We start from the raw sequence: 25,060 nt of genomic DNA, 5'->3' as shown, positions 1-25,060 counted from the left end.
AAAGTCTTGTCAAGATTAGAGTTCGGCTCCCTGAGTCGCCTCTCAATGCAACCAGAGATGCAAGTCTCTTCAGGTATAAACTCTACAGGCTTTGAATGTAAAGACACTGAGTTGTTTTGTCACTCATGTAGCTCAGAACTTTGCCGTCCGACTTTGAACCGCTCACCTGTAGTCTGTTTTCTCGGATAACGGTGAACTGTTTGGCCCACTGACCGAAGCGTTTCTTACGCAGCAAGAAGGCACATATGCGACAGTCTCTGACGGGAGGCATATTGCTCTCGTCCGATGGCCACTGATGAGTGACGCCGGGGCTCCGCTCCTCTTCGTCCTCCTCGTACGATTCATAGGAACTGCTCAGAGCATCTGAGTCATTGTCTGAAGGAGCAGCGGAAACAACAAAGGATGCTTTAACTGAGTGAAATAGAAGTAAGTGAAACTGGGATATCTGATGGGTTTCTTGCTCACAGGAGTTTTTGCGTTGCAAATTAATGGTTGCCTGGTAGTGGTTGTCAGTATCTTCATAGACGTCATCGATAGAGTTGGGAGGGCTGGGCCTGTCTGAAAATAGATGACACGACATCCAACTCACTCGCTGCATCTTTATCCACTTAAATCTAACTTGTGCTTTGTAATTATGTTTGGGACAACGTGATATATGGGCATATGCAAATCGTTTTAAATCATCGGCACTGACTAGGAGGCTTTCTATAGAAGACTGACACCAAAGGTCACCAAGTTCTGTCTTCAGCGTGCTGACCTCGTGTGATTATGTACTCAGGAGCCATGCCAGGACTAAGGGGCACGGCCTCTTCGTAGTACTCTTCAGGAGGAGGCGTTGTGGGCAGCGGGGGAGGGGAGTCTGTACAGCTCTGCGAATGCAGACACATAAACATAAACAAAGTCATGTTTCTTTCATTGCCAAGTTTCAGCTTTTTCAAAGCCAAAGGGTTGCAGGATATAAACCTCAGCAGTAAACGATTTCCATAAATTAGACAGATGGGTGGACCTTTTAATCCTCAGTTTTCCAACATCATGTAAGACTGATGAGTCTGTGAACATGGGAAAATCCCACAAAGATCCAGCAGAATCCACATATTTCACTCCTTTGTATTCATGAGTCATTAAGAGTAGCTGCAAAGTTAAATCTAGAGACTAAGGTTTGAGAAACAAACTGACGAAACTCTTGCAACACACTTATTCATTTTACCTAGAAACTGACACATCCGTTAACTACACTTCCAGTAATTTTATTTTGGATGGGCTAGCTTGCCTGTTTTAAAGTGTCATCTTGTGAGTTTTTGTCATCTTTCAGATAATCCGTGACTTCCTTAAGGTCTCCGAGCTCGCAGTCTGGAAAACAGCAGAACATTTACATTCAAACTCAAAAATCATACCCGACATCAGGAGCATCTCAAATACACAGACGTGTACGACTCACCAAATTTCTCAAACAAAGACTCCACAAAACTCGTCCCATTTTTGTACACGGAAGAGTTCACGTAGATGTAATCTGGTCCCAATTCTATACGACAGAATCAACAAAAAACATTCATCGTTGATTGACCAAACAATGAGAGCAGAGACATCAATCTCCGGTAAGATTAGCCAGGTGACTTGAACAAAAACAAAGCAAATGGAAATAGAATTCTATAAAAGATTCTCACATTTTTAAACATGTTTATCATTCAATAACGTTTGACATTTAATGAAAGTCAGTTTTACCTAGCTTACGGCATACACAAAAATACTTAAAATTTGACTAATACGTAAATAAAATACAAAATAACATTTCAACATCCCACACTTTCATTGACTCCCACTTATCTGTGTCTTCTCCTCTCTGACCTGAAGTTTGGATCTGCTGTAAGAGGTTCCTCACTGAAGTTTTCTTCTCCTGGGTAGACATGCTGAGGTTCTCTTGGTCCAGCATCTTCAGCAGCACACCAAGCTCCTTAACCAGCACCTCCACTGCTGCACAAGGAGGGAGTGAAAGGTCATATAAGGTCAGGATGCAAGACATCAGTTCAGGAACAGAGAGGGCAAAGATCAGATGGACAAGTATAAACAAACCCACAGGATTTCGTTGGGGCTTTCTCTCCTCTTCGTTTTATGTTACAATGCTTTACAGAGTGTCAATATACATCAGCGGTCTCGGCACCAACTCCCCCAGAGTCAGACCAGACTAAACAGACGGGGGCTTCAGTGACAGGAAGCAATGCTAATTGGTAATTAACTCAGAGAATGAATGGATCTTAGGTTGTTTGACATTTTCCCTTAAACGGATAGTTTGGGATTTTTGAAGTGAAATTGATGTATTATATGCAGATGATATCTTATATTGAAAAATCTCACATTATATTCATGTTGTACACCCCAGAGGCTATAACTAACAGCTCGTACCAAGGAGAGCCAAGACTAGACTGGGCTTTTCCTCTCTTGAAAATCTCTAATCTCAAAACTGTTGAAGTGATTTGCTTAAGTACTGTTTTATGAACCTAAAGAAAAAGTTTCTTTTGCATTGGATTGTTGTGGAAAACAGGGATTATTGAGACAGAGGACGGAGGTAAGAGGCAGTATCCCACCAATGATCTTCCAATGTTAGGCACCTGCTGAACAACATGAAAACCTTTTTCCTCCCAAGTATCTGTATAACACAATGTCAAGGCTTTTCTTTCGTATAAAATCTGACATTTTGCCGGGATCCACACTTTGGAAATACTCTGTTCTTCACTCTCCAACTTTTGCTCCCTTTATAAGTAATCATCTGCTTCTCTTCAAATAGCCACTCCAAAGCAACTATTATGATGGTTAAGGTCCATGAAATAGCATTCACATAGTGAAGTTGATCGAAATTAAGAGTTGTTAAAGACAATGGAAGTCCACTTTGTTTTGGTACACAACAAAATGATAAGAGGTTCAACAGTTTTTCAATCTGGACAAAAGAATTTGACATGCAGGTCAATAAAATGAGAGGCTGACACAAGTCACAACAAAACTATTGTCCTTTCTTTTATGAAAACAAATATTTCTTCACAGTAACCTGTAATATTTGTGGATTTTACAAGGCTTTCCTGGTTCTGCAACCCATGAAGACTCAGATTAAAGGGATATGTGACTCACATCATGTGTTGACCTGAAAGCTGGGGCCGGTCCCTCTCTGTTTTCAGACTAAAACTTAAATAAGCTGCCCCGCTAACCTTCAGCGGCAGGATGTTCTGGGAAAAGGTTTTGCAACCTACTGCATGTGGTTAACATTCTTCTTTATCTTATCTTAAACCACAAGGAAGCACCACCAAGAAGGACCTACTGATTGTCTCCTCCTTCCATTTTGCTAGTCCTTGCATACCCATGCACATTTCTATGCTTCTTTAATCCTCAAACCATTGCAAGACATGAGTCGTTGCTTGCCTACAACACCACCTTCGCTGACTTCCCACTCCTCGCATATTATTCTCTCACTCACTACTCAAAATTGGCGAATTTTCACAGTCCAGTCGAGTTAGGCCCACTGAAGCGTGCATCTCGCTGAGGTCAGCCACGGGACAGCCGCTGAGCCAGAAAACTCTTTGCTCACTGGGCGGTCGTACGCCAAGAAGAAACGTTACATTGAACAACACAAATGCACACCCAAACTAACATACACACAGATAGAAAAACACAGGCAGGCTTCAGTTGTGTATTTAATAAGGTGTGTCAGTGTGAACTCTGGTCTGCAACTTTAGGGAAGGCATTCCTGCCCCCATTATGTGTGTGTGTGTGTACAAAGTATACAGATACATTTTGGCACAATTTTGGACTCTCACATCATTAGCTCTGATAGAGTGACACTGCATGTAATCACTACTGACAAGCTGCCATTTCTTATGAGTTGGGAGATTTATTTACTGTTTGGCAGCATTACACGTCCTTCGTTTCAAAGTCCCACTCCCTAAAAACAGACATTGTTTCCTGAGGCGGGTCTTCCTATGGGCTTAACAATGCTCTGCCATGGCCACAGTCAACACCTATAGCCGGCATGTCTGTTTGTCTGTTTCTGTTTAAAGACACTGCTTTCCACCTTAGAGTGGTTTCCTTCCATTGTAATAAACTCTCCGAGGACTGGGCATGAGGAATTAATTCACGCAGCGACGAGGAATGTCTCTTCATTAAGAACCCATTCACCCAGGGGTAATAAGGAAGTGAAGTTCATGGAGGCAAAGGAAGCTTGCTTTGAGTGGGATGTCTTGGCCTGGTGAATATTGTCCCCCTGCCAGCTGCTACAGCTGTTTAGATCCTGGCTTCAGCACTGGACTTCCCCTACCCAGGCGAAAGACAAAACCTCTTCCACAGCATGACTCACTTGCTGCGCAGAGAAACTGAAATATACACCACTCAGCACTAAATCAAACAACACAGAAATCAAAGCAGCGCTTCTCAGGGAGCTGGCATAACATTTGAGCTCACAGTCATAAATCTACTTCACTAATTCATTTGGACCTGTGCTTTAGAAAGCGGATTATTCAATTTGAGGATTAGGGGGCCCATGCAATTGTGCCAAAATGAGCAAGGATTAATTATTCTGTAGTATCTGGCATGTGGAGTGATGAATACCACCTCTAAAATGCTGGTTATGTCATGCGAATCAAACCCAGAATCGTGGGTTCCAATTCATCTATAGCATAATACAATCCTTGAAATATTTGCAACAACTGTTTATTGGTTCGAAATGCATAATCTTGGTGCAGTTACTTTAACTTGAAAGTCAGAACTCAGATATTAGTGTTTATCCTGTTCTAGATGGAAGTCGGAAAACCACTGACATGTTAACAACTGGATAAAATAAGTTCCCATTTAATATTACAACAGTGAGTCATCAAAATTTGTACAAAATGTGAATACCCTAATTGAAGCACCTGCAGGCATGGCACTGGAGGGTTCCTAATAAGTAGAGTTGAAAAATTTGCTAAAGATATTTCTGACTAAGGAGAGAAGACAACATGATAATGATTACACAAGGGGGACATGAAATTTTAGCAAGGTTTGTAGGAATATTTTTGTCTGTTCCCCCCCCAATAAAAGACTAAAAGGCCAAACCATTGGGGAATTTTGACAGACATAAAAAAAACAATAACGCTGTTATTTCTGTTTAAAAATCTGAAAGTTTAGTCACTGGTTGATGCAATAAATCATTTTGGGGTGGTTTTCAGAAGAATCGAGATTTCAAACAAAACAGCAATCTGACCTGCTTAGATCTATTTAATGTTTGTCGAAGATGACATTCATCAATTGACAAGACGCTCTGCAGTGCAGTATTATCTTAAAATGTTTTATAAATCTCAAGTTTTGTTTAAGAATCTATCGTCAGTGGGGACTATTCTCATCCAGGTTGGAGTAATCCATACTGTGGTATTTATCCTGGTCTGATTCTAAAGTGGTCTAATGCCAAAAACAAATACTCCCCTTCCCCTGCTTTTATAAATCGCTTAAATTTCTCATAAATCTTAAACTACTGTTTACATAATCTCCATTCAGTGTAGAACAAAACAGTCAGTCAAGGTTATTTAAATTTTACATTCATCAGATATAGTCCAATAGAAGGACTCGAAGCAGATCATAACGCTTACAATTAATTCATATCATGCCTGTCAGTCTGTCTGTCTGGCAGTGCTTCTTTTTTCCACCAAGTACTCAAACCAGCTAAACGATCGCTAAAAGGCGATGGGGCATCCTCAATATATTTGTTACGCATTAATCACCTAGGAAACCTAGTTGAAACTTGGTGCTGAGTTTGACGGAAGTTGGAATTTCGACATGGCGTCACCCATATTGTCTGCATTATCTGTTACAAACGTCATTTAAAACTTTACTTTCCATAAGAAAGCACTAATTTTATTTTGTTGTGTTTACAATTTTAAGCACTATAAGTAATACTGATTTTAAGACGCATTCTTGTCTTGTAAAATAAGCATGTTTCCACCACAACTGCTGATGCAAGAAGCAGCCATACTGAAACACAAACTCTACCTTACAAGTCATAACTGGGGGAGTCGGAGCTTCCCCAGTTTACCAGTTGGAAATCCGACTTCGAAGGGGGTTCCAGAGTTCCAGTTGATATTTCAGATTGGGAAGTCGAAATTTCCCAGTTCCGAGTACAACTGGAAGCCAGCATAACGGGGCGTCACCTAGCTTGACGTTGACAGGAAGTCTTTTTTGTCTGTCAGAAAAACCACTTCCTTTCTTATTTCAAAATAAGAGTCTCAAGGTTTCAAGCCTGCAGATTGCATGAGCAGACCCAGGACTCAAAACAATATCAGAAATTTACACCATACATACGGTAAGCAACTGGATACCGCATAGCAAGCCAGAATTCACTTTAGCAAGAAATATGTTTCTAATTAAATATAGTGTAGTTCTACCAGATCTTGCTGCTTCTTTGAACAACTATTAGCAAATACAACTGTATCCAAATATTTTTTTGCATATTTCATGTATGTAATAAACAAATAAGATCAGAGATAGATTATGCACTACTAGGTGTGCTATTTATTTAATAGGCAAGTAAACAACTTAATTCTGCAACTTAAAAAATGTGTTCATATGTACAGCATCCATATGCACTCTGAATTCAGGATTAGTTGTGAATCTCTGGCTTTTGAAATTACAATTAAAACTTTTGGGGTTGTCTTATTATCATTATTATTTATCATTGGAACTCTAAAATTCTTATTTGCGAGAAATAACTAAAAGTTGAAATCTAAAATTTGAAAAAAAAGTGATCTTATCACTGTTAGTAGTCCTAAACTCTGTAGGAGATTAAAAAAGAGTTTTGTTACTTGCCAAAGACACTTTGATTGTTTAAGCTTTGAGCAACTAGAGAGAAAAAAAAGAAAATGCATAAATATTAAAAGTTTTCCAAAGCTCTGTACACATTCAAACATATAGCCCTTTTCACTTGCCTTACAACTGCTGTAAAACACCAGTAACATTCCTCTGCTTGTTAAGAGTACATGGTATTTGTGTGAGCGAGCACACATTTGTAAGTCAGAGAGAATGGTTTGTTTAACACTACAGAGCAAGCCTTTAAAAGGAGCTTCCAATTGGAGTTTTTTCTTTTCTTTTTTTTGTTTAAACTCTGCAGGGAAAGGAGGTTGAGTGGGGGGTGTGGGGTGGCAACGGGAGTTCAGCACCTGTGCTAACATGTCTGACAAACTCTGATGAAACGAATAATGTGACCTCAACTGGGTGCACATAGATATATATATATATTTTTTTTTTCTTCTTGCTACTCCCCCGTTTTACTAAAAGATCTTCCTCATGCTGAGACAACGTTCCGTGGCATGCAATGCAAACACAAACATCGTCACAGTGAGTCAAAAGTCACAGATTTCAGTGATTTAGCATCAGCTCTGTTTCACAACATCGCTGCCTGCATCCCAACCAGCAGATCACTTCACACCCACACAGAGGCTTTAGTGGATTAAAACGCAACGTTTCACCACCTGGTTTTACTGGCATGCGGCTTCCCCAGTACGTTTAAACCACTTACTCTATGAGTTTTCGAGCAAAGTGATGTGAGGTTTTTTTTTTGTTTTTGTTTGTTTTGTTTTTTAAGGTATGCAGAATTTGGGGAGCAGAATAAAGTGGAACATCTTTAAAAATCTTTTCTATTCTCACTGTAATCCTGACATTTTACTGTATATACCTGGAATGGAAATTATTAGCCAAATGGAACATGTAACAAAACTTACCCTCAGCAGCCATGGATGAGAGACCCACCATTCTGCAAGATTAAGAAGGAAGCAAACCAGCTCCCTTATACACAAAATAGATGCAGGAATAAAACAAGATATTCCACCGTTCTGTAAAAGATTTCTAGCTTCACTCAGTCCTGTGGAGGTTAGCTCGAGTAGGCTGAATTCACACTCCCTTTACCTCTCCCTTCCTCCATCTGATCTGTTATCTCTCTCCACCTCCCTCTGTCTACCCTCCTCTTTTTTCCTTTTGGGGGGTAGGGAGATTGTGGTGCAGTGTGTGTGTGTGTGTGTGTGTGTGTGTGTGTGTGTGTGTGTGTGTAAGCTTGCTGGATTGCCCTCCACTGTAATCCTGGGGATTGTATAGCACCTGGGAAAGGCTTGCTGTGTAAACACACATGCCGACTAATAGCTAACCCACATTCTTTATTCTTCCACATTCTTTCACCTGAAACCAAACCATGGCCGTCCAACCATCCAAACAAAATGCCAACCACTCAAGGAAGTCCAAAAGATCCCACAAATACCCTGGTTACTGCCACTCTGAATTCAAATAACTCCAACAGCACTAGCTTTGACAGTAAATGCCCTACATCTGAAAACTTGAATGTTGGTTGCTTTAAGAAATGTCAACTTAAACATGACAGCGTTTAGCTGTTTCTGTATAGCATAGGTAGACCTTTGAGAGTTCCACGTGGATGACTTGTTGCCCTGAGGCAGATTCAAGTGCCCCGAACATGACGCAGCATGCTGCCCTCAATCGCTCACTCAGCCACTAAAACTACACAAACAGCCCTCAACATAGTTCAATCTGTCTCTTAGAACTATTGGCTTTTTTGTTTTTGTCCTATGATTGGTGTAGGAACGGTTTCAAAACTGAGAGATACAGCAAACATGAACAGGATCCTCCTATAAGTCATCTTGTAAGTTATTTTTGATCCTCTTTAATGAAGTTTCATTCAAGGAATAAAACTTGAGAAATAGAGGAAGAGGACAGTGATAAAACTAAAGCCAAGCTAAACCATGGCTAGACAGAGTAACCTCTAATAAAATTGGGCTGATCTGAAGTGAAATCTCTTCAGGTGGACAAAAGAAAACCGCAGCAGTGGCGCATTTGAAATTTGTTAAATCTGAAAACTAAATAAAATGTCCTACAACACCTAAGAATTACACATTGAAACTGATGTTTAGAGTTACTAATGCTAATCATGCTAACTGTACAACTGCTAATTCATGCTGAAGAAAAATGTAAGAGTAAATTACTTGTGCTTTAGTTAATTAATGCTGTTAAGAACCTTTATCAGAAACTAGGGTCTCTCATCCATCCATCCATTTTCTAATCACCTTGTGTCCCTAATGGGGTCGGGAGGGTTGCTGGTGTCTATCTCCAGCTAACGTTCCGGGAGAGAGGCGGGGTTCACCCTGGACAGATTGCCAGTCTGTCGCAGAACTAGGGTCTCTGTTAAGTCCATTTGTTAGTATTATTTGTCTCCTGCTTTCAACTCTCCAAATGTCTGTATTCCACCACCAATAAATATATATTTTGTTCTTTTAAGCAGGCTGTTTGCTTTTCTGGGTCTTTATGTAACTATGTTGTGGAAAGTCTACATAGACACAAACACAAATAAACAACTAAAAAAAGACAGAGAAATTTAATAAAGGTCTCGTCTTGGATTTGTTTTTGTGGATCAATGTGGGAGTTGCGCACTTTGAGAGATGCTGGACCGTTTCCAAAAATTTTATTGTACAAAAGCCAGAACTTCCCAGAGGCATATAGTGTTTCCCAATTTTTTTATTTTTTTTTTAATAAATCGGCCCTGGCTGCGACAAACCCAACAGACACACCCTGCAATACCCGGTCACAGCCTGACAAACCACTGCTTTCTGTGACTAAATATGAACTCTGACCTCCAGAGTGAAACTGTAATCACACGTCAGCCAACAGGATGGCAGGAGGACTCCAGTTTACACTCAGCTGTAAAATTCACACCCTTTTATCTCACAACACAACAAGTTTGGGGTGACCTCAAACGCTTCTTTTTTTAAATTACTTTAATCAGTAGTAAAGATGAATAGTGTACGGATTTTAAGTACCACATGTATAACATAAAATATAAAAGCAGAACTACAGGGTCTCTAAGGCAAGCTGCCGTGGGAACATTTAAAGACAGCACCATCTGTGTTGAACAAGAGGTCAGTAGGTAAGGAAAATTACCAGGTCTTTCTTAACACCTCTTTCATTCCTATTGTCTTTGGAAATGTTGCATACACAGACTCTTCCAAATCTGACCAGGCATGAAAGAACTCAGCAGGTTGACAATCTTGTGGTGTCCAGAAATAATGTGTGGGAGTCTCTTTGTCAGCTGAAAAACATTACTCTGCTACTTTTTTTTTATTTTAATTTTTTCTAGCGCAAGCATAATATTATCTCAGGTTAAGTGAGACATGGGAGGATTTTTTTTGTCTGTATGGGGGACAGAAAACAGCTTGAAAATTACATGAGGTTTTACTAAATACCGCCGTGCAGCTGGAGTATGTCCAGTGCCTTGCAACATTGTTTCTAACCCTTGAATTTTTTCATATTTTGTCACATAGCAACCAATAATTTCTATTTTACTGGGATATTTTTCATGAAAGACTGAAATAAAGTATTTTAAATTGAAAAGTTTAAGGAAAATTATTAGAATTTCTTTTACAAAAAATAGTCTGAAGAGTGTGGTCTGGACTTGTAGTCAGACCCCAAATTTAAGGTGGTTTGTCTCTTCTAGGTTTGTCATTGTTTCACCCCTACCGCAAAATAGCACAAGCTCAGGCAGAATAGATGGCAAACGTCCGTCAATATCACTTTTAAAGTTTTGCCAAGAGTACTCTTAGTTTTTGATCCCGGTTCTTCTAACTAGAGTTGCGACAAATTGGTTCTATTGATTATTTTAAATCAACAACATAAATTTGCTGTTGATGAAGATTTAGTTTTCAGAAATTCTGAATTTCTTCACACCACATGAAAATGCTTTACTATAAATTATATCACTGTAGCTCCAGCTGTATGTTTTGGGCAATTGTCCTGCTGGAAGATGAGTTTTTCATCCCAGTCAGTGGTCTTTTGCTGCATCTCACAAGTTTTCTTTCAGGAAAGTATTTTGTTCCATTCAGGAACAATCAGGGTTCCTTTCAACCCTGATTGGCTTCCCTGTCTCTTCTGTAGAAAACCATCCCGACCAAGCGATGCTACCACAGCCATTTTCAATAAGGCTGTAATTTTTGCACCAGATCAATAAATGCAAAATTTTTTTATTTTAGTATCATCTAATAAGCTTTCTCATATTTCCTTTCTCTTTTCAGATAACATTTTTGACAGTGCTCTGTGTGACGTTCCTAACTTGGGAAGTAATCCAACTCTGCTTTAAACTACTCCACAACTTTATTCTGGACCTGTCTGCAGTGTTTATTGGTCTTTGTGATGCTTCATCATCTTTGTTAATTCTCTAGCAATCCTCAGAGGCACAAAAGTATTTTTTATTTATTTATTTTTTTTTACCTGCCATGTTTTTTTTTTATTATTTTTATTTCTCAAAAAAAATCTGAGGACAATGCAACTTAACACAGCAAGGCATTGTGTGGCTGTAGACAATGCCTGCAAGATAGCAAAAATATTATGGAAATTCTAACTCTTAGTTTGTAAACCACAACCTTATCACACTCTTTCATCATATACAAATTAGTGAGGTGAATGCAGACACCTTGCAAAGAAAAATGGGGTAAATCATACATACTTCAAGTTTTTAATTGCATCAAGACATTTTCCAACCATGTCTCGTCTTAATAACCGCTGCTCTATCTTGATCAGGGGTGTCAAACTCCAGTCCTGGAGGGCTGCTGTCCTGCAACTTTTAGATGTGCCTCTGCTCCACCACACCTGAATAGAATAATTAAGTCATTAAGGTTCTGGAGAACTTATCTACACAAGGAGGAGGTAATTAAGCTATTTCATTCCAGCGTTTTTTTGTACCTGTGGCATATCTCAAAACTGCAGGACAGCGGCCCTCGAGGCCTGGAGTTTGACACCTGTGATCTTGATTAAATGAACTTCCAGTGCACTCAGGATTCCAGACATTTCCCGAGGGTGACGTTTTCTCCTCTCCTCTGCTGGTTGACAACATGTCTGGGCATTTACAGGTCTGATAACTCTGGAGTCCACAACAAGTAAACACAGACGGTGAAGCTTCATTGGAAAGATAAAGCATATCAATATAATGACTGCAACTGTGACTTGACCGTCATTTTCTTGGCAATTTACGTCATCGCTGGAGAAGAAGCAGATCTACAGATATGGCATTTTCATTTGTTGTGATTTTAAATATGCAACTGCACACAATCCATACATATAATGTGTTATTCGGTCTGAGTCTATGATCTTCATATGAACCCTGCAAAAGAAATTACACTTATGTATAATATCTCTGGAGAATATATCACCCAAACATTGCTGTGAAAGGTTGTATTCCCAGCATTGGTCTTCTTCAAAACCAAGCTAAGAGTCTCTGTAGACTAGCAGCAAATGAAAGTGAAGGAAAACATTGACTTTCTTATTTTTGTAGGGAAAACTAAATAAAGGAATCCAATACTACAAGAAAATAACACCACATTCCGAGAGCGATCTCAAATTCCAATCCCCTGCTTATGCCATAATCCATCCCTCTCATTTCCAGTGTTGTGCAAGTTCAGTCACAAATTTCAGTTCACCCAGCCAAAAGCTGAATTATTCTCAGTGTTAATATTTCAACACTGAGAAAATCCCAACCACAACCATACACCCAGAATGAACCATTTCACACTCATATATAACTTTTCATGACATAATGTCTTCCAAAACTGGCTGATAATTACTAGCACATATCGTCTTGTGGTAATGAGCACATTCATTTCTTCACTGCATAGTAAACACCTTCTGTTTTCGATTCTTTAAATGTTGTACATCTGTTTGCCCCTTTTTGTTTCCTATATTTTTATGCTGCATCCTAAACAGTTAAAAATAATAACAACACAGAAAATGAATATACTAAAACATCTCGATGGGATGACATTTCTTAATATGATCACTTTGAAAGTGCGACCTCAACAAGGTCACGCTGTGAGGTCAAAGTTCTACTGTAAGAAAGTATTTTTAAAAGAACAAAACTGCCAAAGTAATAGTCACAAGACTAGCAAGCTTTCATGGAGATTTCACAAATATTTGATATTTCCATCACAATAATCAGCAATAGTATCAGATGTTCTAACTGAAAATTACCAATTTGTTTTGCAACCAGCTGAAATTTGTAGCAGACTGGTGCAGTGTTGTTATTCTGAACTGAATTAGACACATTTTAACTGCATTTAATAAAACACCATGATCTTAACATGATGTTTTAAATTCTATGATTACAGTACTTGAATGTTGCATTTAAGACTGGTTTTGTTTATCTTTTTTCCAAAGCTGCAAAGGCAAGTTTCAGCGAACCCTTTGTTATTTTTGCTATTGCTGGGATGTTTCTAGCTGTTAAGGCTGAGCAAGCTCAATTTCTTAATTTGATGTCTGAAAGTGAAGCATTAAAATCTTTTTTTTTAAAAAATACATGACGTGGATAAACATTGGGAAACAATCCTGCGAGAGGAACCAAAGACAAAAATAATCACGATGTAAGTTTGTTTTTTTCTGATCTATGGAAGTCAGGGAAAATCACCTGACAGAGCTATAATGTTGAGCCCATTGTTGCTCCGAGTTCTTTAGAAGATTCTTTGAAGATGACTCTGATTCTGTTCAATGCCAAGAAAATAATTTCCCTCTCCTACATCAGCCAACCTTATGGGGTTGCCCCATGTGGCCCCTATAGAGATGCACTTCCTCCTTCTACCAATGACATCGCCTATCAACCCCGGCCTTCTGTTTCCTCTTCCTGTCAGCTGACCCAATGCCACTTTAACTTTACCGTCTGTGGTGACCCCATTCTCATTGCGCTCCTTAGATCCTGACATTAGATAGCGTTGACCGAGTTACGCTTAGAGCTGTATTTCAAAGAGAGGACATTGTAATGAAGCTCAGTTTTCACAGAGCAAATGCAGGTTGACCCCCTCGAGGGTGAAAACAACTTTCTCATAGCTTGGCAGCTGCGTTCATCACATGGCCAGGAATCTTAGACAAACATTAGGATCAACATACTACACCGAATGCAGACTACAAATCTGGCGCAGGGACGGAGGAGACCATGTGGAAAAGCTTATTTTGTCTGGAAGAGCTGTAGAGGAAAAAAACAACCTCTCTTAACCTGCTGTTTTTATTGAACACCGAAAGATGCTTCAGGATATCATAAAAAATACAGAAAAGACCCCATACAAGTGAACAAACACACAAAATGCTGTCATGCTGGAAGATGCCCAAGAATGCAGTCTGAGTTACTCCAGTCTGGATGGTTTTTTTTTTAAACCAGCAGCCAGATGCTTTGCTCAACCCTACAAAATGACAATTCAGCAGATTTCTTACCCTGAAATGCCTTTTTATTTATCAAGATCCTGCATGCAAACGGCCTGCATTCCGCCGCACAATTACTTACCCTGATCACAGTTTTAATCTGTTTTCAGGTTTGAACAAAGGTTGGATTCGCGTTGAATCGTCATTGCTAATAATTGGTCAAATGTGATATTTGGCTAACTTGCAGTCACTTTGTTGGACAACCTTTTGGCTTAATACACTTCTCTCTATTTTCAATTGTAAAACTCCATTGAGCATCATATCAGCGACAAAAAAAAAAAAAAACTTTACAAAGTGTCCCAGCTAACAAGAGAATTTATGTGGTGATGATGTGGAAGAGTTACTGTCTTGGGCACTCGACTGCTTAGCCATTATTTAAGGACAGCCGTTAGACACAGAAGCTTTTGATGTTGAGAATGAGCTACACACACATTTGTATTTCTACCCATATCAGGACCTTATGTTGACTTTCATTCATTCTATGAGCTCAGAGTAGCAAGTTACTAATTACCGAAAAACGTCATGGTGTGTAGTGTAGGAAGATTTTAATTGGCAGAGTTTCATTTACAACAAGTCATGAGTCATATGATAATTTGGTTCGAGACATAATCAGTGATTCCAGTTAATCATGTGCAAAATAAACAAATCATGAAACTTGTCCTCTGGCTTCATAAGCTTAATTTAGATATACCAAAATCTAGTTATTAGTGTTTAAGTTGCACTTGGAACTGTTAGAGAGTTTTACTTGATCAACAAAATAAAATGGACACAGCTTATGATACATTTTTGAAAGTCAAGCCTTCAGACAGATCCCTGAACAATGGCTGTCAGGAGCTGATACCACGGAAAAACAAAACAAAAAAAAGCTTGATTGATACCATTGAATAAATTGGACTATTTTCTTGCTTGAAAAACTCAACATAGAACAGGGAATGGAAAGAGTCTGGAGTGTTTATAAATGAAAATGAACATGTAAGCACACCGTGGAATTGATTTAAATGGTAAAAAGCACATTTTATTCCTGACTTGGTTAACCTCGTGAACAGCTCCTGTCACTGGGACGAGGAGGGGCTCAGATTCGGTCAGTTTGAGGCTTTCTGTAGCCAGTTTTATGCCTCGCAAATGGTTCTTGGCACAACAATGGGAATCATCAGTTAGCAGGTTCACTTGCAAAAGGCATCTGCACAGCTGAACGATCCAAAGGGTACGTACTTATCGCAAGTGTCTCATAAACTTCAAAAACTAATTGAAAGAACATTTAGCGAAGCCGGGTAGTTTTCTAAATGATCTTCCTTTCCAACTCTTCTTTTTTCATCATTCATTCATATTTGCCCTGTGAGCAGCAATGCCCACTCGTAAGGAGGAAAAAAATTGCTGAGTGTAGCATGTCTTGTCAGCCACTAGAAAGTGCTGCTCCAATACCATATGTGTAACCGCATCTGTGCCGTCGGTTTTAAGAGTTAAACAACTAAATTGGGGTATTAGGAATATTCTAAAAGCTAAATCAGACCTGCTTTTACTTCTAGCATGTTATTTTGCATTGGCACACAATTTCTTCAAGTTGGGAGACACAACCAAGACTAAGCAGCACCACATGGTACAGGAAAGGCAGTGTTGTCCATTTATGCGAAAAGTGTAATTTGCAAGAAACTCTGGACACAACTTTACTCTTTATCTAACATATCCAATCTGAAACATCTGATGAAATGACAGACATCAACAGCTGGATATTAAACATGTCTATCTTTGCGTTACTATGGTGACCAACTGGTAATCCATCCAGGGAAATTCCTTCGTTTCCGTCCCCCAACATTGAGAAAAAGAAGAGAGAACAGACAGATGGTTCAAAGTAGTCTGATCGCAGAATAGTTCACACTGAACAGGTGGCAGTAATTGCATCTGGGCATTTTCTCAATATGGCCGAAGGCTAGAAGGTCAAAAAGTTGATCAATATGAGGCGACGTCTGTCTGCTACGGCCCCCTTCACTCCCTCGGCTTTGGCCCCATTTTTCTTTCTTTTTTTTCACTCTGATTTATTCAAGTCTGGGGTGGCATAGGGGGCTTGAGTCAGACCGCTGCCAGACAAAGGCCCAACAGAGGAGTCAGTATAATTCAGATCCCATATCTGCGCCGAGTGCTATGACATCACCACAATACTATGTCTCCAAGACAGAAAAGTATTCACATACTGAGAAAGATGCTATTTTGCAAGTGGAAGTGTAGCTTCACTGATGCTGAACAGACACACACACACACATAGCAACATACACACAGAAAAACTCCCAACATTGGAGAAAAGGGCAGCTTTGTCTTCTTTTTGGATTTGCATGGTTAACTTAAAAGTGGGACTATCCGCTGTCCTCGTTCTGATCTTTGAATATATCGATCATTGGAGAAGTAAGTAGTCATTGTGAGTCGCTGGGAAAAATAAAATACTCAGGAAAAAGTAAAGAAAATCAGACAACAAGGTGTTCTTCATCAGGCTAAAGTGTGATTTTATAGAAGAAAAGCCTTGCTTATCTATAGAAAACCTGTCATTTAGTCTTTAAAAGTAATTATTTCATAGTGTTGAAGTCTTTTTTAAAACCGCTGTGCCCAGTTGATAAGCAAATTCTGCTTTATTATGATAAAATGAAGTGAAAGGTCGACAGTCTCTTAGTCACTAAGAGTTGCCGTTCTGTTTTATGAGAACTGCCTTACTGTTGAAACGCTAGCTGCAGAAAGCTTCCAACAGAGTCAGTTTCCAACCGTTAAACCTGCAGGCATACCTGGAATGGTAAGAGAAGGCACTTGAGATAATTGCTATGTTGCATCATATGGTTAAAAGGAAAAAACAAGACTCTTTTACAGTCATGTCAACATTGAGAGTTCAGAATTTCATCAGAAACCAATAAAGCAGGAAACCTGGGCATGCTGTGGTCGTGTAGGGGATAGCGTGACCCACGCTTGGAGGCCCTGAGTCCTCGACGCGGCCGTCGTGGGTTTGATTACTGGAACCGTCAACATCCACCGCATGTCTTCCCACCTCCCCTTCCCCCTACTTCCACCTCCCCTTCAGCCTACCTCCAAATAAGGGACACCAGAGCCCACAAAAGACCCCCTGGAGGGGAGAAAAAAGCAATGAAGCAAATAATAAAACAAACAAAAAAGTGTAAAAAAAAAAAAAAGGTTTAAAATCTGCAACTGTCTCACACAGAATCATATAATCAGCCTTTTGTCAAATCTAAAGACGTAAACCGAAGTGGATAACATTTTTTTTAAATACCTGCTAAATTTAAAATATCTGAACTTTTTATGCCTTTTGCAACTTAGATACTTTCCATACAAACATTTAACAAGAGCAGAGACTAATTTTCGAGATCCTCCTCAGTACTCCTTACATGGATGTGATGATGATTGTCTCGGGTAAAATTTTTAAACCTAATCAAAGAGCACATATGATTAAAGAAAAGCATAATTACAAAGGAAGTATGTTTAAAGTTTTTGTGTGCAGGCTTTCCTCCAGAACGTTCTACGCCATAGGCTTTTATTTTTTCCCCACCAAGAGCCCTGAGGATTTACTTCCCCCACCGACGCATCACCATGAATCTTAGTAAACTGAGGCTGGTGTCAAGTAACATCTATGAACCCCCAACTGATAACAGGTTGGGTAGGTCCTATTCTGCCAAGTCCCTTCAATAAATCGGAACATTTTCCTGAATTGTTTGTATGATTGTGCACGCACTCCCCAGGCGGAGTCACCTCACCCTCTGGAACAGAGCAGCTTGAAATACAGTCTGCAGCAGCGCTGTGTGCAGCAGCACATCTCCATAGAAACGCTATGTAAACAGCCATGCAGACATTGACCACTGCCTTTTACACAATGTACATGTGCACTCCCACATGGCCTGCATCACAGAGGTGCCCCTCCACACATCCCAGCCACATGAATTATATAGTGATCTCCTACTCTTGTTGAGGAGGGGAATTCCACTTTGCAAGGGCCTGCTCCACAATAATCCATGATATACAGCTTTAACATGACGGGACATGCACGTATAGAGCACTGAATGTGTTATTTTATTCCCCATCTAGTCACAAAAAGAGTTTGAATGTCTTTTCGTGTTAAAGGGCTTGTTGACAATGTCTGATAAACCTCAGAAACAAAAGAACTTTACCAACTTTATGAGTTACATGGGAGGGAAATTCCATTTTCTATACAGACTGGATTCCTGTAGACAATGTTAAAGTTAGTCAAGCTGAAATATGGAGGGGGACGTATCATCTGAGAGTGCTGAAAGTTGCTTTAATGAAGTCAGAAAAGTCATTACTGATATGTAAGCATTTATTTTATTCAGTCGTGTTTTGGCAGCCCAGCGGTGTTAATACAACGGTCAACCAGAGCAAAAGGCTGAAACAAAAATATACCCAGGGATGTTATTTTGTTATTGTGAAAGCTCTTTGGCCCACAAGCAGCAAACTGTAAGGCACTGAGCAATAGTTTAGCTAGCACTGTATTCATACCCACTGTGTTAAAATGCTGATGTGTACTTTTTCTTTTATTTTGGAGAAAAAGTTACAATATTTGACTAAATATTAGCTTTTAATAAGTGGGAATACAGATTACAGAATATGCATGGAAGTAATTAAACAAATATATGGATATCTAAATATAATAAGTGATAACACTGTGAGGTCACGGGATGACGACAGAAAACTGCATTTAAATGGTGCTCTTTTGCCCTGCTAACTGGAGTCACCAAAGCTGAAATGTGGTTAGCTGCAAGTAGTTCCTTTGTCTTTTGTCTATAAAGATAAAGACTTAGCTATAAGTTGCAAAAAAAAAAAAAAATCTAGAACTTGATTGCAAGCTCACAGGTTCTCTATTCATGTATTTGAGCCACACTCAATGCACCATGTGAGCAGTAAGGCATGGCTGGAATGGGGATTTCATATGTATGCAGCAGACTTGTGCTTGGAGTGACAACACAGGTTTTGTTTTTGTTTTTTGTTTGTTTTATTTGTTTTTTTTAATTTACCTACATTGGAAAATTCTTAGCCTGAAAGTTCCTTCACGTCACGTTCTCTGAAACATACTACGTGACAATAGCTACAGTTGACCACATCAGCTGGACGAAATCACAGACAATCCCATTACCGATATGCATCTCTGAGGAGACAGCCTCTCCCCTGTTACACCCACTTGGTGTAACAGTGGTCATTTTTTTTTTTTTTTTAGAGTGAACCATGAGACAAGAAGTAAAATCAAGTCTATTCTGCAGAAAAAAATAAAATAGAATACCACTGTTTAGGCGTTATCCATGATATTTTAGATAAGAGTACCAAAAATGCCATCTAAAATGAACTAAAACAAAGAGAAAAAAGATCATTGCAGAAACTACAGACATAAAAAGCTTAAAATGTAAGATTTATCAACAAAGTGAGACCAATTATATATTTTATAAATGATATCCTTGCTTGTCTTTGCCTTAGGAGGCATTCAACAGTTTGATGCATTTCCGCAAAGAAGGCTCTAAAAACTACATCCAGCTGTCAAGGTAAGACAATCTATGATTGGGAAAACAAACAATGACAATTATCTCTGTTTCCATTAATAGAGCAACTGTTTCACAGATTGATTTTCAGCAATCTGAAATCATGTACGTCTATGATTAGTCAATGCACTGCAGTTTTCGCAGTGAACTGAAAATAAGCTGTAAATACAGTTGTTGCAAATTCTGTTTTCTATTTTCTGCTCAATGTAGAATTATCCGTTTCAGATTTGATCAGTGTCATATTTTGGACATGTGATATTTTTTTTATTTTACCAGGTATCAAAAATACTTCCAAACCATAATCCCCAAATTTTGTTGAATTAGGATAGACTTTTATCATCTACTATCATGATGTCAGTCATTGACAATAGCCTTTTTACGTCAAACTGCACTGAAGTCATGTGATCCTCACAATGCTTTTCCAGGGCTTCCTGCCATCATATTGGCCTTCATGAAAAAAAAAAAGAAAACAAAAGCTGTACAGCAGGTCTGAGAAGTAAAAAAAAGGTTTCTGATAATCAGGACAGATGTAACGAAGGACAAGGAAGTGGTGCAAAGCTGGTGCACGCACAAAATATCACTTAATCAGGGTAACTGAGGGAAAACTTCCACCAGGGGTCAAAAACTTCCGACCGTCTGGTCTCCTGCAACTTCTAGATGTGCCACTGCTTCAACACACCTCTGAATTTCACTCAGGTGTGTCGATTCACACGTCTAAAAGCTGCACAAAAGCCGTCCGTGGAGACGTGGAGTTGTAGAACCTTGAGTTAAGTATTTATACACGATTGTGTGACTGTTAAAGATACAATTTCCATGACATTCAGAAAGATTCCAAAACATCACGTGTAGATCTGCTTCTTAAATTAGCAATGAGTGGTTAAAATATCTTACCTAAGATCTTATCTTATGGTGGACAGTAGACTTTATGAAGTATGTGTATATACAGTCTATGTGATGGGAACCTGGATCATAGCCTTCACTCACTTTACCAGCCATAGTAAGCAACAACAATATTGCGAGAAGATGCGTATCGCTAACACTTCCGTATTTATATTAGCATGAATAGGAGGAAACATGGTGAATAAGCGTTGACTGCCGCAAAACTGAGGTTGCTCAAGAAAACAAATGAACTCAATGGAAAGGTTTGGTCTTTTAAACATTTCTGTGTCAGGTTAAGTTCAGAGACGTTGGTATGACTATCAAAAGAGACATGCTAGAGATCTAACCCATGCACATCTTGGAAGAATGTTTTAGACAAAAGATTAGCAGCACTGATGTGCTCCAAAGGTTGATATTATCTGTGACAGGAGACAAGTGTTTCATTTCAGATAAATCTGTGAGGATCTGCTTTTCATTTGCCTGCTTCTGATCAATACTATCTCAGTGGATCCCCTGCTCTTTAAAAAAAAAATTAGCCAAACAAAATGTTTCTCTTCCCATTAATCTCTTTAATAAAGATGCAGCTCTATGTTTTGTTATTGGTCATGTAGATTCTTTTGATTTTTTTTAAGTATTAGCTGAATCCACCCAAAGTGCAAAATCTTTAAAAAAAACCTGAAGTGTTTTGTTGGTACAGGATTTAAAACCTCTCACTTTGACAAGCTGCTACAAATAAAGAAAAATGAATCTTTTATTTGTTATACCAACACTTTACACAAAGGAAGCTATTTCAAAGAGACGCTTTGGGCAATTTGAAAACGCACCGTTCTGCTGTTTGAAGCAAATCAAGTAAAAGTAATCTACTCATCACCAGAGGCCAATCAGGCGACTTAAAGACAACATAAACAGTCGGCTGATCCCCCGGGACCACAGTGCGTAAGGTCTTGTGGTGTTTCCTGAACCACACGACTCGGCCAAGTTGCATTCTTGTGCGTGTGTGAGCTGGGCGCGCGTGTTTGTGTGTCAAGACAGATAGGAATGACAGATGGGGATTGTACACACCCTGGTGAAGACCTAAAGACTTCCTTCCTCCGATACACACCAAACACATTAGCAACAATAACATCACTGAAATCCTTGTGTGCTGGTGATTTTAGGGAGGATACAAGAGAGCTAAATATGAGAAGGACGAGAAGAGTAGTGATAAATGTCACTGCAAGTTTTTCTTTCTGCAAAAAAAAAAGTCCTGGAAATAAGCTAAATGAGCACATATACTATTTTTCCCACTTCCTCTTAGATAGAGTCAGTTGAGAGAATAAAAAAAAATCTTCATTAGATGGAATATAATCACCTCCACATGTCGGCTTCCAGCGGGATTCTTTGCAGCGTTACAAGTATTAAGAAAGATCAGCTGGAGGGCCAAAACAAACATAAACAAAACCCATGTAAAACCATGGAAACAAATTCAATTAAAACAAGATCAGGTTGCACCTTGCCTCATCAAAGCATCATCTAAACCTCAGACATGGAGGAAGTGGATTTGTTTTTCCTATGTGCAAGGGGTAAATATGCTCCTCCTTAAAAAAAGAAAGGAAAAAACCCTCAGTGCTGAAACACATTTAACACTTCCAACTATTTCAACACAAAAGCACTAGAAATCAGCAAAAAAATAAATAAATAAATCTCAGCTGGTGGAGGTCAAAATGTAATGGCTCTGTGCAAGCTCACCCAATGTTTGTTGCATCTCCTCTTCCAGATTTATGACTTGACTTGGATGTGCAAGACATTCTTTTTTCTAGAACAAGAAACTTTAGACCAAAAGCTTGTTTTGGTTGTTTTGTTTTGTTTTTTCATCCTGGCCCAACATTGCAACATTAACAGAACAAACATTAGGAAAACATCTGAAAATCTAACAATGAGAAAGAAAAAAAGGGAAATTAAAGTCAATAAGAGTCACAGTAGGCCAGAGAAGATTCATAAGTTTCGATGAGAATTGAAAACAGGATATAAACAAAAAGGTTTGGATTAAGCAGGAATCTTCCGGTTTAAGCAAATGTCAAAAGTTGTAAGAGGAGGACAACACAAACATCCCAAAGAAGGGTTCAGCATCAGAGTTTAGGGTGAGAAAATAAGTTCCAGGTACTTACATGAGGGGTCGTTTGGGTCCATTGTCCAGCTGATGCTCTCCCGGTGAGAACTGTAGAAATTAATAGGGGCCCATAGTTTAGTGTGTGAGGGCGTGTGTGTGGAAGAAGAGCTCAAACCACTGACAGATAGAAGCGATACAACGCGGATCAGTGGGCCTGGAACCTCCCCGCTGGGTCCTAAAGCCCGCCTGGTGACACGCTTTTCAAAACAGCCTGCCTTGGCTTTTTAGATCTTTCAATGTAATGGAACTCCACTGAATTGCCTAAAAATATGGTGTAGCAATTGTTGCATTTCTCTATTCTATCTGGCAACCAGTAATGGCATAGGTCAGGGGTTTTCAAAGTATGAAAGGGTGAGCCCTTTCATACTTTGAAAGGGGCACAATGCCTGCGCCTCGAAATGTGACATGAGCTCCATGTCACAGTTCAGTTGTAAAAACTCCACCCCGGTCTGGCCAAAACCAGTGATAGCATAGTTACTTTGAAAAAGTAACTTTAATCGGACTACTGATTACTCTGTTGTCTGGAAAACTCTAAGAAGGATTTTAAAGTCCCTCCTCCCCCCAGCCTCCAGGTTCTGTGTTACGGCCCTGCGTTTGGTGTCACAGCGCACAGAGCTCCTCCTGCAGCTCCACAGCTCAGATGGTTGCACAGATTTGTGACACTTACAGTAATATTAATAATTATAACGGTGCTAACTTGCCATTATAACTATTTCCAACTCCGGACACATTTATTCGTGGCTGTTTTCACGTTTATTGCGCTGTTCATATTAGTCTCGATGTTTGCAGTTTTCTGGAGCGCAACGCGAAGCTCGACGTCATTCAGAGGTAATATATTAACTTGACATTAAAAACACAGCGGGACGGATCATCCTGGAAATGATGGACAGGGAGAGACTGAGTAAGACTACGTTAATGACGGACAAATTCTGGGATTTATTGAGTCTCTGCTTATTTCCAAGCCCAAATGAGTAACTTCACGTTCAAAAACGAGCCCAAAAAGGCGCAACCAGCAACTCGTTAAATTTTCAAGCGACTTAAAAAAATTAAGCCCAAAGCCGCTTGTAATAATCGGACTTGTCGACAGAAACTCAAAATAGTTCAATTTTTCACCAACAAAATGCGCATCTCCCTCCATTGTTTATATTTCTGTCGCATAGAGACGTCGGTCACTCGACAAGACGCGTCGAGGAAATATGATTAAGTAACAAAAGAAGATAGTAACGCAAAAATGATTTTGATAAGTAACTGTAGTCTGACTACTGGATTTGAAATAGCAACGCGTTAGATTACTCGTTGCTGGAAAAAGTGGTCCGAAGTCAGTAACATTACTGACATCTCTGGCCAAAACATCCTCTAAGGAGGGAAACATTTCCACTGATCACCGCTCCACAGTACCAACTTTTTCCTAAATCCACAGAGTTGATCGTGTGCGTAAAAGACGTTTCTCTCACATCAGTAGACGGCAAGCAGATAGCTTTTCCGGTTTATTTTTTCCCTCGCACCGCGCCTCCCCTAAAGTGCTCTGGCGCCCCCCAGGGGAGGCGCGCCTCACACTTTGAAAACCGCCGGCATAGGTAATCAACTTCAATTGGTTGATTACTCCTTGAAAAATTAACTTACCATAGTTAGATTACTGATCACTTGATTTGGAAAGGAACTAAATTACATTAAAAGTAACTTTTTTTAGTTACTTACAGCAGCTGTTGACAATAATGTTCCACCACCGATGGAAATAACATTGAGCTTTGCCAATACTTAATCGCAAGTAATCGTATCATGATAATATCAACTATGTGTCTCTACTTATAAGGTTGAACTGAAGGGGAGACTGTTTAATGGTTACAACAGTACAAAAAAAAAAAAAAAAAAGAAAAAGAAAAAGAAAAGAAAAAAAACCTTTGTAATTTTTGCATGTTTTTGTGTGTACCACTACTGTTTGGAAAACTCTAAGTTAGAGTCCCTCCCTCCGTGCCCCAGCCTTCAGGCTCTGGTTACGGCCCTGTGTTTGCTGTCACCTCGCACCTCCTGCGGCTCCGCAACTCAGATGGACGTTCCCGCTGTGCAGATTTGTAACACTTATCTTAATATTAATGATTATATAATGGTATTTAGTTGGGCAACTTACGGACACCTTCATCCATGGCTGTTTTCACGTCTATCATTAGTTTCGATGTTTGCAGTCTTCTGGAGCGCAACTCGAAGCCAGACGTCGTTCACAGCAAATATATTAACTTGACATGAAAACCCTTCGGGATGT

At 39.4% G+C, this 25,060-nt stretch overlaps 1 protein-coding gene across 8 annotated transcripts in view; it reads right to left on the bottom strand.

The window, feature by feature from the left end:
* The window catches only part of afap1l1a (actin filament associated protein 1-like 1a), a 30,907-nt gene extending 8,003 nt beyond the window's left edge, over positions 1 to 22,904 (bottom strand). Inside the window, exons 1-7 of one of the 8 annotated variants that reach the window (XM_044127992.1) lie at positions 22,799 to 22,904; positions 1,846 to 1,971; positions 1,439 to 1,522; positions 1,271 to 1,350; positions 758 to 869; positions 466 to 558; positions 167 to 375 (exon numbers count right to left, since the gene is read on the bottom strand). In XM_044127992.1, the coding sequence (XP_043983927.1) occupies positions 167 to 375; positions 466 to 558; positions 758 to 869; positions 1,271 to 1,350; positions 1,439 to 1,522; positions 1,846 to 1,971; positions 22,799 to 22,820 (726 nt within the window). In that variant the 5' untranslated portion in view covers positions 22,821 to 22,904. Of the gene's footprint in view, positions 1 to 166; positions 376 to 465; positions 559 to 757; positions 870 to 1,270; positions 1,351 to 1,438; positions 1,523 to 1,845; positions 1,972 to 5,603; positions 5,710 to 6,003; positions 6,167 to 7,727; positions 7,979 to 22,798 lie in introns of those variants that run through there. The other 7 variants (XM_044127993.1, XM_044127990.1, XM_044127991.1 and 4 more) reach the window with 7 other exon arrangements.
* Positions 22,905 to 25,060: the final 2,156 nt, after the last annotated feature.

Source organism: Gambusia affinis, linkage group LG09 (assembly GCF_019740435.1).
Source record: "Gambusia affinis linkage group LG09, SWU_Gaff_1.0, whole genome shotgun sequence".
NCBI lineage: Eukaryota > Metazoa > Chordata > Actinopteri > Cyprinodontiformes > Poeciliidae > Gambusia > Gambusia affinis.
Note: the sequence above shows the minus strand (reverse complement) of the source record. Positions and strands in the feature narration are given on the sequence as shown.